This window comes from Sciurus carolinensis, chromosome 19 (genome assembly GCF_902686445.1).
Source record: "Sciurus carolinensis chromosome 19, mSciCar1.2, whole genome shotgun sequence".
Classification (NCBI taxonomy): Eukaryota; Metazoa; Chordata; class Mammalia; order Rodentia; family Sciuridae; genus Sciurus; species Sciurus carolinensis.
This window is the reverse complement of record NC_062231.1, coordinates 1,459,949-1,474,035: the sequence shown is the minus strand read 5'-3', so window position 1 is coordinate 1,474,035 and position 14,087 is coordinate 1,459,949. Positions and strand designations below refer to the sequence as shown.

The 14,087-nt window shown below is 45.9% G+C and overlaps 1 protein-coding gene across 9 annotated transcripts; it reads left to right on the top strand.

Moving 5' to 3' along the window:
- Positions 1-362: 362 nt before the first annotated feature.
- Cnbp (CCHC-type zinc finger nucleic acid binding protein) lies at positions 363-13,121 on the top strand. 9 transcript variants are annotated; one of them, XM_047534643.1, is made up of 5 exons: positions 363-523; positions 10,367-10,483; positions 10,604-10,696; positions 10,861-11,059; positions 12,116-13,121. In XM_047534643.1, the coding sequence occupies exons 2-5, from the start codon at positions 10,381-10,383 to the stop codon at positions 12,231-12,233; spliced, it is 513 nt and encodes a 170-aa protein (XP_047390599.1). In that variant the 5' UTR covers positions 363-523; positions 10,367-10,380; the 3' UTR covers positions 12,234-13,121. The 9 variants fall into 9 exon arrangements, with proteins under 9 accessions (XP_047390599.1, XP_047390598.1, XP_047390597.1 ...); XM_047534642.1 differs by having other exon boundaries at positions 10,858-11,059; XM_047534641.1 differs by having other exon boundaries at positions 10,855-11,059.
- Positions 13,122-14,087: the final 966 nt, after the last annotated feature.

Below are 14,087 nucleotides of genomic sequence, written 5' to 3'. Positions count from 1 at the left end.
AAAACCCGGCCGGGTTGTGAGAGCCACGAGCCCAGGGGAAGATTCTTCCTTGATTCCACGCAAACTGTAGTCCCTGCCCTCGGACCGGTCGCCCCGCACCCCTTAGGTGACATCTCCAAGGGCGGGGTCGGCAGATGTCCACCGGCTCGGGCGGGGCCGGGACGCAGGCAGGAAAGTCCGGGAGGAGAGCCGGGCTGCGACCCAGGCGGGAAAGGCCGCGCGCGGAGCACGACGGGAAAAGCCGCGCGCGCAGAGCCAGAGGTCCGACCCGCGTCCCGCCGCGCTTGTGCAGGGCGTCCTTCCCCGCGGGCGGTTCTGATTGGCCGGCTGAGCCCTGGGCGCTGATTGGCCGCGTGGGCGAGGCGGAGGCGAGCCGTGCGCAGCGGCGTGTGTGGGGCCGTGTGCAGACCCGCGTGTGGCGCAGGCAAGGACCCTGAAGATAAACAGCCGCTACCTTGCGAGCCGCCTTCCCCCGGCCTGCGTCCGAGTCTCCGCTGCTGCGGACCCGCTCCGACGCCGAAAGGTGAGGGCTGCTGTGGCGGGCCGGGGTCGCGGAGGCCGCGGTGTGGGTTCCGTGGCCGAGGCGGGACGGACGAGGGGAGCGAGCGAGGAGGCGGCGATGGCGGCCGCACTTTGGCCTGCGCCGCTGCTGCTGCGTCAGGCGGGAAGCTCGGCTGCCGCCGCCGCCGGGGGCTCGGGTTTCCGGCCCGCCGAAGCCGGGCGACCCTTCTGCCCTTCGTGGGGTCCGGGGAAGCTGGGCTTCAGGCTGCCGGGGCCTCTCCCGGCGCCAAGGCCGCACCCCAGGCCTCAGGCGTCCAGCGAGGGCGGCCGGGGCCCGGTGCCCTTGGGGCCGAGATCCCGAAGCTTCGCGGGCCGGGAAGTGGGGGGCCGGGGGTCGATTTGGCGGGAAGGTGGAGGGAGGCGGCGGCGGGGTGGGGACAGGTCCCACCTGCGGACGGGCAGGGGCTCGGGCCGGCCACGTGCCGCGGCGGGGCCGGCGGGCCGGGCGCCCGACTCCGGGGGCTTCAGCGAGGGACCCGCGTCGGGGACACCGGGCGGGCGGGGAGCCCTCGCGAGTTCCCTCCTGGCCCACTTCCCTCTTCTTGGATTTTGAAATCGTGTTCCAACAGTCCCAAGTTTGCTTGTGCGACGCTGCCACCCCGGGGTGGGCGGGGGGCTCCTGGGACCCGCTTTCTCCCGATCCACGCGACGGGCCGGTCCCGGGGGTCCCGGGGGCGGGGAAAGAAAAACCCGGAATTTCTGCCCCGCTCCCGGGAGCCCGGCCGCGAGCAGTCGTCCCTGCCGAGGTTTCCTGGGCTGAACGGGTGTCGGTGACAAACGGGACCCGAAAGTTCCTCTCCGCCCGCGGCCGCGTCCCGACCTTTCCGCAGCGCGGAGACCGGTGTGCTGGGGGCCCGGCGGCCCGCGTGCGGGGCGGGGGCTCGGCCGGTCGGTGGGTCAAGTCGCGCTTGTTGCCACATGCTCAGCACATGGCCCGGCCACCGGGCGCTTCCCCAGGAGAAAGAGGCCTCTGGTCTGGGGTGGCGGGTGGGGGGTCTCGGAAAAAAGAAAACCTCGCTCCCTGATCGTCTGTGACTTCATGTCGGGTGCGTCATTCAGAAGGCACCGGGCGAAGCCGCCCAGGCTGTGAATTTGTCGTCTTTTTTTTTTTTTTTAAAGCAGGGGAGGATTAATAATGTACGTCCCCATCTCGTGCCCAAGTCAGATTTTATTTTATTTCCATAGGATCGAACCCAGGGCCTCACACATGCGAGGCAAGCGCTCTGCCACTGAGCTACAGCCCCAGCCCCACGTTAGAATTTTAAAAATGAAATTTCACCCTTCCCAGTTGTTTGACCCAATTTTGGAAACATAACCCGTGGATATTGGCATCGAGTTAATCTCTGAATTTCAATTAGCAACTTTGTAACTCGTTTACTCTGGCGGTATAAGTTGAGTGTAAGGCTTAGCGTTTATTTAAAAAAAAAAAAAAAAAAAGGTATGAAGTGTAATCTCTGTCTCCTGAATATTTTTTTTTTTAAATTCCAATGTTGAAAGGCTTAATTTGGTTAAGGCTTATCCAACGAACTGTCACGCTCCTAGACACACATAGTTTTTAAATTGTTGAGCCTGATTCTTGTCTACAAGGAACTCTTTGTGTACTCGATTATAAAAGGAATAATTGATTAGATTCCCAAGGGCTAAATTAAGGACTTAAATTTTTTTTTTTTTCCAAATTGCAACTCTTGGCAACAGTTTCCCAGCACAAGCTAACAGTATATATCTGTGTGCTTCCCTGAATACTTGACATCAGAAAAAAGTTTTTCAACCAAAGGTCCACATTTTCTTTTCATATTGATTCCCAGAGAGGTAATTTATTCCAAACAGATGTGCTCTCTCTCCAATATTTCCTACCAGATCACTAGAAGACTTCGGGGCATTTCTTAAGTTGGCCATTGAACATCTGGAACAGGCAAAGTGATTTATAGGTATTTAAAGGTACTAATAAATGAACTTGGGAATGTGATTTATGCCTGTGGATTATTTTTAGCTTTTTCAAACATGTGGCAGGTCTGTGGGAAAATACCAGATTGGTGCTCATAAGCAGTAGCACTACAGTGGCACTAATTGGATTGATTGGTCTGTTGACCAGTTGACCACTGAGAGATTTTGCTTTTTTTTTTTTTTTTCCCCCTTTCCTGCAGGCGTGAGAGCTTAAAACAGACAAACAGGAGCCTCTGCTCTTGCTAGCCTTCTGACAGTAATGGAGAGCCAAGGCATCCTGGCCTGCTGTATGGAGAACGCTCTTTCTGCACCTTCTCACTGAGCAGAACTCGTAGTCTGGCAGGGTCTGACGGTGCTGCAGTAAGGCAGCGTCATTAAGAGATCCCATGAACTCTGCCGTCTTTTCACTTTGTAAAAAAAAAAAAAAACGGTTGGGAGAATAACATGAACACTTGTGGGCACCACCAAAATTCAGGTTGTAAGGAGAAGGATTTTGTTAATTAGGAACCTTAGAGTGTAACAGGGATCAGCTGCAGTGGCTCTGGATCTAAAATCTGAAGGTATTAACTAGTGAAACCAAGTTGCCAGCGTTGCTTGGGGTGGGGGTGACTCTCCCTCAGAGAAGATTGAGGAAAGATGATCTTGGTTTAAAATTCAGGAAGGCCCTGTTGAAAGCATACTGTGAATGGCCAGGTGCGGTGACTTCTAAGCCTGTACTCCCAGCAGTTTGAGAGACTGAGGCAGAAGGATCAAAAGTTGGTGGCCAGCCTCAGCAACTTAGTGAGGTCCTGTCTCTAAATAAAATATAAAAAGGGAATGGTGTTAAGTGCTTCTGGGTTCAATCCCTGGTATCAAAAAAAAGTATACTGTGAAAAAATTGAGAATATGACTAAATTATTAAAAACTCACCTGTCTAGTTTTACTTTGGTTTATCTAAAGAGAAACAATGAATACTTAATAGCACCGAAATTTAAATCAACTTTTTAGACAGTTACTGGCCATATATGCCCAGGGAATAGTATATTGGAATTAGGGAGTAAATTGCGCTCCTAATAAAGGCTTTTTAGTGCCCTTTATCACTTAACAAAGGCCTCTGCAAAGCATTTACAGCCAGACTGTTAAAATCCTGTTTCTGGTATTTTCTTAGCTGTGTGGTTTTGGCTAAGTCACTTGGTCTCAGGTCTTGCTTCCTTATTAAAATGGAGCAAGAATATGTAACTTGCAGGTTGGGGTATTATGAATAATATACTTATTAATGCTTGATTCATAGTGCATGTTCAGCTATTAAAACCTTTCACAGGTAATCAGGGCAGGCAGAAATAAGGGTAATGAGCCATGGTTAGGCAGTAAATGCGGGAACCAGGATAAGAAAAATTGCTCCTAATTATGTACCATGTTCTCCATTATTTTGATGGAAATGCAGGTAACTCAGAATGTATCTTGCTTCCTTCTATTGTATGGGCACTTTATTTTTGTTACAACAGTGAAGTGTTTCGGTACCATGTCGAGACACCAGACTGACTTATTGGAGCATAATAATCAGTGCATTCAGAGGGCAAAAACTCTTCTCTGGCCTAAATGTATTTGAGGCACTGACACTGAGACAGGGATCACCCTGAGCTTGGGACAGGATGTGAACATATACAACCGTGTTGGTAAATCATATAAAACAAAGTTAGTAAGCTGCACATTATACTTGGTTTGTGTCATTTCCATCCCCAACCTTCCTTGTTATATAATTTAAACATTTTACGATGCAGTTATGATTGCTGTTCATTGGAACTCATTGTTGGTCTTGAGCACATACTGTTCAAGTTCAGCGAGTTATTTACTGTTCTTTGTAGCACACGTACAATTACTGATTTGCTAAAGGTGAATTAGCGTAACTGCGGGTTTTTATCCAGAATTTAATCCTTTAAGTTTACATAATTTTGGTTTGTAGACCAAAATTAGACCTCTTAGTTTAGCATACATGGCCTCTGACAGTGAAATCTCAGTTTTTTCCCAGCATGTCTTGGCTGCACTGGGTGTATTTCTCCTCCTTGGCCTGTCCTGTGTTCCTACTGCTTCCACGGTGGGGTTCATGGCGTGAAAATGTGATAGACGGATATTGTGACTTGGGACTAGCTATTTGATTTATGCTGGTTGGACATCACCCATTTTTCTCTTAACCTTCTTTCCGTTCATTCAGGAAGGAGACTTTAAGATGGACAGCTGGAGGGTAAGCAGACCTGTCTCCGCACTGAGCCTTCCTCAGAGGCCTTGGGCTGCGTTCTAGTGGACCTCTGAGCAGTCTGGCTGACTGGGGGAAAGTGGGAAGGAAAGACGAGCTGCATACACAGAACATCAGCCCGACAGGGCTCGTGCTTTAGCACAAGGTGGCTTATAGCAAACAGTTCTCATCCTACATCAGTTTTAGCGTTTCTCTGTTAGGAATGGAGGGAGAGCGGCCTAGAAAGGACAGCAGCCATATTTTTGAGTAGTTCAGGTGGGTTAGTGGTTTATCCAGGCTTATTTGTGCCAAACTCTTTTTACCGTGTCAGGATAGATCAGTGTGTTTTAGCAAAAGAGAGAGAATAGGGCTGGAGACGGTTGCCTAACTGGTATGAGGCTCTGGTTCAACCCCCACTACTGGGGGGGATAGGTGTGTGTTGTGTGTGTTTGTGTTCTGTTGCCTGGCAACTGTTGTGGAAAGGCAATATTCTGTTTTGTTTTTTAACTAGTGTATATGTTTTGTGGCAGTGCATATAATGCACAAGTCTGGTTGATTGTGAATTTCTAATAGAGCTAGGGGAACTGACCTGGATGCTGACTCTTTTAGTGAACCCTGGAGGAAATTTCCCAGCCACTCCTGGGAATTGTTTTGGATAAAATTGGAAGTAAATATTCTTCACTTTTTTTTTTTTTTTTTTTAATCATTCAGAAGTTTCTTCTTTTTACTCTTATAGTCATTCCTGGTTATGTATTGAAATCTCAGAAGTGGAAGTTACTTCTGTTATGGATGATTTTTCTTTTATATTAGGAATGTCTTTAGACTATTGGGCCTTCCAGAAACTGCAAGCTGTGACTCCTAAAAACTCAGTTGCACACTTTTGACTATGATTTCATAAAGCTGGGAATTTCAAAGTCAGTGTGATCAATCCTTAATGAGGGCATAATTGAAAACACATTGCTTCTTTCAGTTAATTGGTGCAGTAATTCTTGTGGATGATAGCAAGAATTTAGGTTTTGTTAGTCCTTGATTAGATTGGATTGTATCTTGTAGGTACAAATAGCTTCATTTAGCAAATGACTCCAGGACCTTCCCATCCCCCCCAACAATTAGAATACTGAGTTATAAAACTACTACTAAAAGGATAACTGTATGGAGAGTTGTGCTGGTTCAAAGATGAATTCCTTGGTCTACGCCCTCGAGAATACAGCCGGGCAGTCCAGTGGTGTGATCAGACAACATCGACAAGGTGTCTTGAGTCTTGATAGGAAGGAGAATTTGAAGCTGGGAGATGTGGTCAGATTCCTTTATAGAGTTGGCATTTCAGTTGGCCCTTAAAAGTGGGACAAGGATGTGACAGGTGGAGGAGGGGCGGGTAGGGAAGGGCAGTGCTGGAAAATCCAGCCAGGATCTGTTGTAGGCAGAGAATCACAGAATCATAATGCCCAGCCATGTCTTCTCTGTTTTCCTAAGGAATGTGAAATTTTCTAAATACTTTTTTTTTTTTCCCCTTTTTGGTACCAGGGATTGAATGCAGGGTCTCTTAACCACAAGTCCACATCCCCGGCCCTTTTTATATTTTATTTAGAGACAGGGTCTCACTGAGTTGCTTAGGACCTTGCTAAGTTGTTGAGGCTGGCCTCCAACTCGGGATCCTCCTGCCTCAGCCTCCCAAGATGCTGGGATGACAGACTGCACCATAAATACATTTTAATGAAATATATTTGTACATAAGATGAGCATTAGAATGAGGGGACCTGCTTTCTAGGATAAGTTAATGTGCCTCTGAAATGTGGGAATTGTTGATTTATTTATGTCCAAGAGACAAGTCTCAGTACAAGGTACCAGTTATTGAGTGAAAGTGTAGGCCAGCTCATTCACTGTGATTGGTTTGGTGGGAGAGAAAGGAGTTTGCATACACATTATCTAAGCCTGCTGGGGAGACCTTAAAAAGCATGTTATACTGAGGATGGGTCTTTGAGATATTAATGAAGTTGATGCTCCTCCTTCTAAGACTTTAAGTGGAATTTTGTATTCGTATTGGGGGGGGGGCTTAATTTACTATAGGAAATCGAGACAGGATATGTTGATGGTGCAGCATCTGAGATTTCCATTACAGTCCTGCCTTTGGCCACTGAGGCACGTGTCATACAACAGTTTATTGTAATTGTGTATAAAACACTGGTAACAGGATTATGTTTTATTTTGTTCATTTAATGGAGAAATACTGCTTTCCTTAAATATAGTTGTAGCTTGTAACTGAAATGTTCATATTTCAACTAACCCTTTCATGTGGGAATTAGGATGAAGCCTGGCCTGGTGGCACAAGACTGTCACCCAGCGAATGGGAGGCCGAGGCAGGGGGATTGCGAGTTTGAAATCAGCCTCAGCAGCTTAGCAGGATCCTCAGTAACTTGGCAATTCCCTGTCTCAAAATAAAAAAAAAAAGGGCTGGGATGTAGCTCAGGGATTAAAAGTGCCCTTTGGCTTAATTCCCCCAGTACTGCCAAAAAAAAAAAAGGAAAAAGGAAAGAAAAAGATGAGAGCTTAATGTTCAAGTGTTTCCTGTCCATTTTTTAAAAAGGTTGTTTTCGTTGTCGGTGGCCCTTTGTTTGCCTGCAGTGCTGAGAGTTGAACCCAGTGCCTCCCACTAGGCAAGTGCTCTACCACTGAGCCACAGCCCCACCCCTCCTATCTTTTTGTCCCACCTCTGAACTTTGGATCTGGGTCCAATGGTTAGAGATTAAAAAAAAAAAAGATAAAATGGAAAAACAGGAAAGATTGATTCACATTGATTGATCAGTTCTTTAGTACCTGAATTTTTAAAATTGGTTGTTTCTATGCTGACATTAAACATACAGTTTTAATTTAAGTTTTATCATTTCCCATGATACTTTCCAATTACGAAATTAACAGATCTTTTAAAATTATTTTGAAGTTGGAGGCCAGCCTCAGCAAAAGCGAAGCGCTAAGCAACTCAGTGAGATCCTGTCTCTAAATAAAATACAAATTAGGTTCAATCCCCAGTAACCCCCCCCCTTCCCGCCAAAAAAAATATATATATATTTTTTGAAGGTGAGGTTGCCAGGAACCATCATTCTTTACAGCTTTAGAAATACATATTGAAGTTCACTGCACTGGCGCATGCCTGAAATCCCAGCTGAACGGGAGGCTGGGGCAGAAGGGTTGCAAATTTGAGGTTGGGATGTAGCTCAGTGGTTCTAGGAAGCAGAGGCCAGGCACGGTGGCATCTGGCTGTAAATCCGGTCGCTCAGAAAACTGAGATAGGATCACAAGTATGAGGCCAGCCTGGGCAACTCAGGGAAACACTGTCTCGTATCTTGTTTAAATATTAAATAATTAGGTACTTAGGGCCTGTCAATTTGCCTGGCTTCGGGTATAAAAGTTTAAATGCAAAGAACTCATTGAAAGCAATAAAGCAATTAAGTCGACGGGAATGTAAACTAGAAAAGATGCAGAATAAAGAATATGGGAATAGGAGATGGGAGGCAGGAGGAAGTGCCATGGTAGCTTCTTTCCTTTTCCTTTTTCTTTTTTTTTAGCAGCTTTTTTTCATTGCCTATTTACGTGCCTTTCATTTTCCCCTCTCTGGTGGAAACTAGGAATCATTTAACATGATTGGAGCTAGCATCAGTAAAGGTTAAAAAGTGGGAGGCTCGGGGGCCAGAGAGCAAATGCTGTCTCAAGTTTTGTTAAAAATATATATATATATGTGTGTGTGTGTGTGTGTGTGTATATATATATACACACACACATATGAATATAAATGGACTTTTAAAAAAATATTTTCTTAGTTGCCGAAGGACCTTTATTTTATTTATTTACATGTGGTGCTGAAGTGGAACCCAGAGCCTTCCACATGCTAGGCAAGCTCTCCACCACTCAGCCCCAGCCCCAGCCCCAGCCCCAGCCCCAGCCCCTGGATAGATGTTTTAAAAACTCCTTCCCTGGATGATTTCTTCTGACTAGAAATGAGCATTGTGTATCTCAAGCCACTAGTAACCCCTGGAGCCAAAAGATTTGATTGGTAACATGGTTATAGCAAGTGGCAGTAGTTGGTTAAAAAGATTCCTTTGGAAACATCCAGAATCAGATTGCAGAGCATTGGGATAAGTAAGTGCAGGGCTCCTGGTTATTTGACTATGGACATTTGTTTAAAACTAAACTTTAACTTAATTTTCACCCGATTTCTTTTGGGAGGAGGGGGGAGTCCCCCAAGGGCTCACTAAATTGCCCATGCTGGCCTCAAACTTGGGATCCTCCTGTCTGGTCTTCCCCAGTCAAGGGTCCTCCACCACATCTGCATTAGCTTTCTCTACAAGTTGGTGAAACCGTTCCAGGGGGAGCCAGGCCATTTTTCTAACGACCTTTTGGGATTTTGGTGCTGCGGTTGGTAATTCTGTCCCATCTTAATCAAATGAAAGATTATTTCAGATATGCAAGCGAGGAAATAGGAAGTTACATTTCCATTCCATTCTATTCCATTGCATTCTATTCTATTCTGGGAATAGCCTGGGATTATTTTTAGATTGTTACATAATGAGTTCAAAATCCATTTACCTTAGTGAGAGTTTTGTTTTTCTTTCAACATGATACCCAGTGAAATAAATTCCAGGTAGCCTTGTTTTAAACACAAAGCTACAGAAACATTAGGAGAGGGAGGAACAGAGCAAAAGAACAGATGTTCTGGTGCCACAGGCAGCCTGAGCACTTTGGGGTACTGCCTTGATTTCCCAGTAGTTTGAATGTATTTGTGCTCCATAGAGATACAAATATTTTATCTCTGAAAATTTGTCTTTGAAGACTAGCTTGGTCATCAGGCACACGCTGCCACGCAGGCAGTTTATTAGGTGCTAAGATTATAGAGTGAGGTCATTTTTTATTTTTCACTGACTCCTCCCTCACCTTCAGAATCTGTCCTGCAGCTGTTAGAGTTATTCCAATCTTTGTCATCAGTAAATGACTTCCAGTTGACCACACTGAAGCTTAACTGCCTTATAACCATGAGAAAGTATCTATGGACCCAGAAAAGAGGTGGTATTGTGTCTAGTACTCAGCATTCAGTGACAGTGACCCCGTAAAGCTCATCAACAAATGTGTTAACCTGCATACTGATGCGTATATGCCTTGTCTGAACAGTTTTAAAAGATCAGAAATTGTGAAGGGTGCTATTTGGGAGACTGAGATAGGAGGACCTCAAGTTCATCGTCAGCCTCAGCAATTTAATGAGATCTTTGCTCAAAAATAAGGGGACTGGGTCTGGGTGCGGTGGCACACATCTGTAATCCCTGTGGCTCGGGAGGCTGAGGCAGGAGGATGGCAAGTTGGAGGCCAGCCTCAGCAAGAGCAAGGTGCTGAGCAACTCAGCGAGTCCCTGTCTCTGAATAAAATACGAAATAGGGCTGGGGACGTGGCTCAGTGGTAGAGCACCCTTGGGTTCAGTGGCCAGCGCTGCCAAGTATGCGTGGGGGGCTATTATATAAAGTTATACATTTAATAATTTCCCAGGTACCTAATTGTTTCAGGTATTTTATGATCGCTATAACATCCGAGCATGTAGATGTGTGATTATTTTAATGCGGAGTGATTCTGAGTAGGAGTAATGTTGTCTTTGTCAATATTTTGAAGATTGACCTGCAGCCATGAGCAGCAACGAGTGCTTCAAGTGTGGAAGATCTGGCCACTGGGCCCGCGAGTGCCCTACCGGCGGAGGCCGCGGTCGTGGAATGAGAAGCCGCGGCAGAGGTGGTTTTACCTCGGATAGAGGTATTTTTGTCGAATAAAAAATTTGGAAGTACTTCGGTATTCATTAGTATTAAGACTGGTCTAATTAGCCAAATTCTTTTTTCTTTCTGCTCAAAATAGGTTTCCAGTTTGTTTCCTCATCTCTTCCAGACATCTGTTATCGCTGTGGTGAGTCTGGTCACCTTGCCAAGGATTGTGATCTTCAGGAGGATGGTAAGTATCTAACACTTCCTGTCACACCCCTCTAGAACTCGCAGAGGTGAGCATGCGTGTGGTGCGTAGCCTTGGACAGGGTCCCGCCTGCCGGGTTCGCGCTGAGCGGGCCGCGCCTGGCGGGCTTTATAGTCTCCGTCTGCTTCTTCTCCTTATTGTTGAAGCCTGCTATAACTGCGGTAGAGGTGGCCACATCGCCAAGGACTGCAAGGAGCCCAAGCGAGAGCGAGAGCAGTGCTGCTACAACTGCGGCAAACCAGGCCACCTGGCTCGTGACTGTGACCACGCCGATGAGCAGAAGTGCTACTCTTGTGGAGAATTTGGACACATTCAGAAAGACTGCACCAAAGTGAAGTGCTACAGGTGAGTGTCTGCAGTGCACAGGGACTGGACGGAGGGGACCGACCCCGGAGCCGTCTGTTCAGCGAGTTGGCTGTGACCGGATGATACGCACTTGCAGCCTATAAGGAGCAGCTCGCCTGGACCTCAGTGTATTCTGCCATGATGACCTGTGACTTGGGGCACCTGGACACTTCGCACAACCCCCGCCCCGCTGGCTGGCTTCCTTCCTGGAATTGAACTCGGGGGCTCTACTTACCCATCCTGTTTATTTTTCATTTTGCACAAGGTCCTGCCGAGGTGCCCAGACTGACCGGGAACTGAAGACCCTCCTTCCTTGGCCCCCACATAGCTAGGGTTACACGTTCGGGTTACTGCCCAGCGTAGCTCCTGTTTGGGTTCTATCTCCAAGGACAGTAATTTGGTTGGTTGGCTTTTGTTCTTGAGACAGTGGCCAAGTTGCTGGGAGGGCCTAGGACTAGTGATCCTCTCGCCTCAGCTTCCCGAGTTACTGGGATTACATTCAGCTCTGAAGGACACAGTTTTGCAGGGAGGGTAACCAGGGAATGAATTCAGGGGCGCTTGACCACTGAGCCACATCCCCAGCCCTATTTATATATATATATATATATATATATATATTTTTTTTTTTTTTTTTTTTTAGTTGTCAGCAGATCTTTTGTTTATTTACTTGTGGTGCGCCAGGCAAGCACTCCACCACTAAGCCACGACTCCAGCACCCCCACCCCCAGACCTATCATGTATTTTACTTAGACGGTCTCACTGAGTTGCTTAGGGCCTTGCTTTTGGTGAGGCTGCTTTGAACTCTCCATCCTCCTGCCTCAGCCTCCTGAACTGCTGGGGTGATAGGCATGTGCCACGGCACCTGGCCACAAATTTTTGAGTAACTGTTTTCTGAGGTAATCTCTTGTTTCTGCCCTTAGTTTATTAATGTAGATGTTTATAGTCTTTAAAAAAAAAAAAATGTGTTTGGGGCTTTTTATTCTGCTTTGGTCGATAGTCTGACTTGTTCAGAGTACCATGGTGAAAATTAAAAAATTCTTTTTTTTTTCCCCCCAGGTGTGGTGAAACTGGTCACGTAGCCATCAATTGCAGCAAGACAAGCGAAGTCAACTGTTACCGTTGTGGCGAGTCAGGGCATCTTGCACGGGAATGCACAATTGAGGCTACAGCCTAATCATTTTCCTTTGTCGCCCCTCCTTTTTCTGATTGATGGTTGTATTATTTTCTCTGAATCCTCTTCACTGGCCAAAGGTTGGCAGATAGAGGCTACTCCCAGGCCAGTGAGCTTTACTTGCCGTGTAAAAGGAGGAAAGGGGTGGAAAAAAAAAAAAAAAAAACCGACTTTCTGCATTTAACTACAAAAAAAAAAGTTTATGTTTAGTTTGGTAGAGGTGTTATGTATAATGCTTTGTTAAAGAACCCCCTTTCCGCGCCACTGGTGAATAGGGATGGAAGAATGGGAAGAGTTCAGTCAGACCAGAGCGCCCGTTCTGGGTTTCTCGAAATGTTCCCATGTAGGAGGTAAAACCAGTTCTGGAAGTGTCTATGAACTTCCGTAAGTAACTTTAATTTTAGCATAATGATGGCCTTGGATTGCCTGACCTCAGTAGCTATTAAATAACATCGAGTAACATCTGTATCAGGCCCTCATCGAACATACAGTTGAGTGGGAGTAAACAAAAAGTCCAACGTGCGTTAAATGGCTAGGTGAGAGAAATCGGGATAAAAGCCCAAACAGGAGCTTCATCGCAGCGTCGATGCCGGACACGCAGATGGTGATGGCAAAGGTTTAGAACACATTTTTTTTCTCAAAGACTAAATCTAATACCCAGAGTCCACATCGATGCGCAGAGTTAGCATAATTTGGAGCTATTCAGGAATTGCAGAGAAATGCATTTTCACAGAAATCAAGATGTTATTTTTGTATACTATATCACTTAGACAACTGTGTTTCATTTGCTGTAATCAGTTTTTAAAAGTCAGATGGAAAAAGCAACTGAAGTCCTAGAAAATAGAAAATGTAACTTTAAACTATTCCAATAAAGCTGGAGGAGGAAGGGGAGTTTGACTAAAGTTCTTTTTTGTTTCAAATTTTCATTCATGTATATAGTGTGAAATGCCATATTAAAGGGGTTTGTGGAGGACTGAAAGCTGGCAGTTTGGACTTTTATTTTTGTACTCACTTAGTCATGCCTTCGGCAAGGCAGAATTTACTATTCTGAGGACGCACCGGGATTGGCTACTTTTTCTGTTCTGCGGAGCCATAGGAAATTTAATCCCCTTTATAATCCATTCATCACCACGATCCTTTCATCCTCAGTTCATTCTGAAGTTTTCATACGATCACGGCTTTTCGCATTTCCTGATTTTCCTGGGCTTCCCACGGACCTGAAATGTTTGAATTCCTTGTTTTTTTTCCTAGGATCTCATTGCTGCAGTGGACTTTAGAAATCATCTGGTTAAGCTGGGCACTGTGGCGCACGCCTGTAATCCCAGCCACTCAGGAAGCTAAGGCAGGAGGATCCCAAGTTCAAAGCAAGCCTCAGCAATTTAACGGGGTCCTAGAACTTTAAAAAAAAAAAAAAAAAAAGCTGGTGTTTCTGCTTTGTGTACTAATTCGAACCATGTCAAATTAGTAGACCAGAGCAGTTGACGTGAGGTTATAACATTCGTTTCCTTGTGAATCTTACCGTCTGTCTTTTCTTTTTTTCCTTTTTTTTTTTTTTGGTACTGGGAATTAAACTTGGGGGCACTCGACCACTGAGCCACACCCCCAGCTATATTTTGTATTTTATTTAGACACAGGGTCTCACTGAGTTGCTGAGGCTGGCTTTGAACTTGTGATCCTCCTGCCTCAGCCTCCCGAGCTGCTGGGATTACAGGTGTGCACCACTGCGCCTGGCTCTTAGTATCTTTTAGTCGTGTGACATTTTAACTGAGCAAGTGGTATGTCTCAGATGTTAACTAAGCCCATTAAATATGCTGATAGTTTTAATTTTCTACCATGAATAGCAAACAGCACTAATGA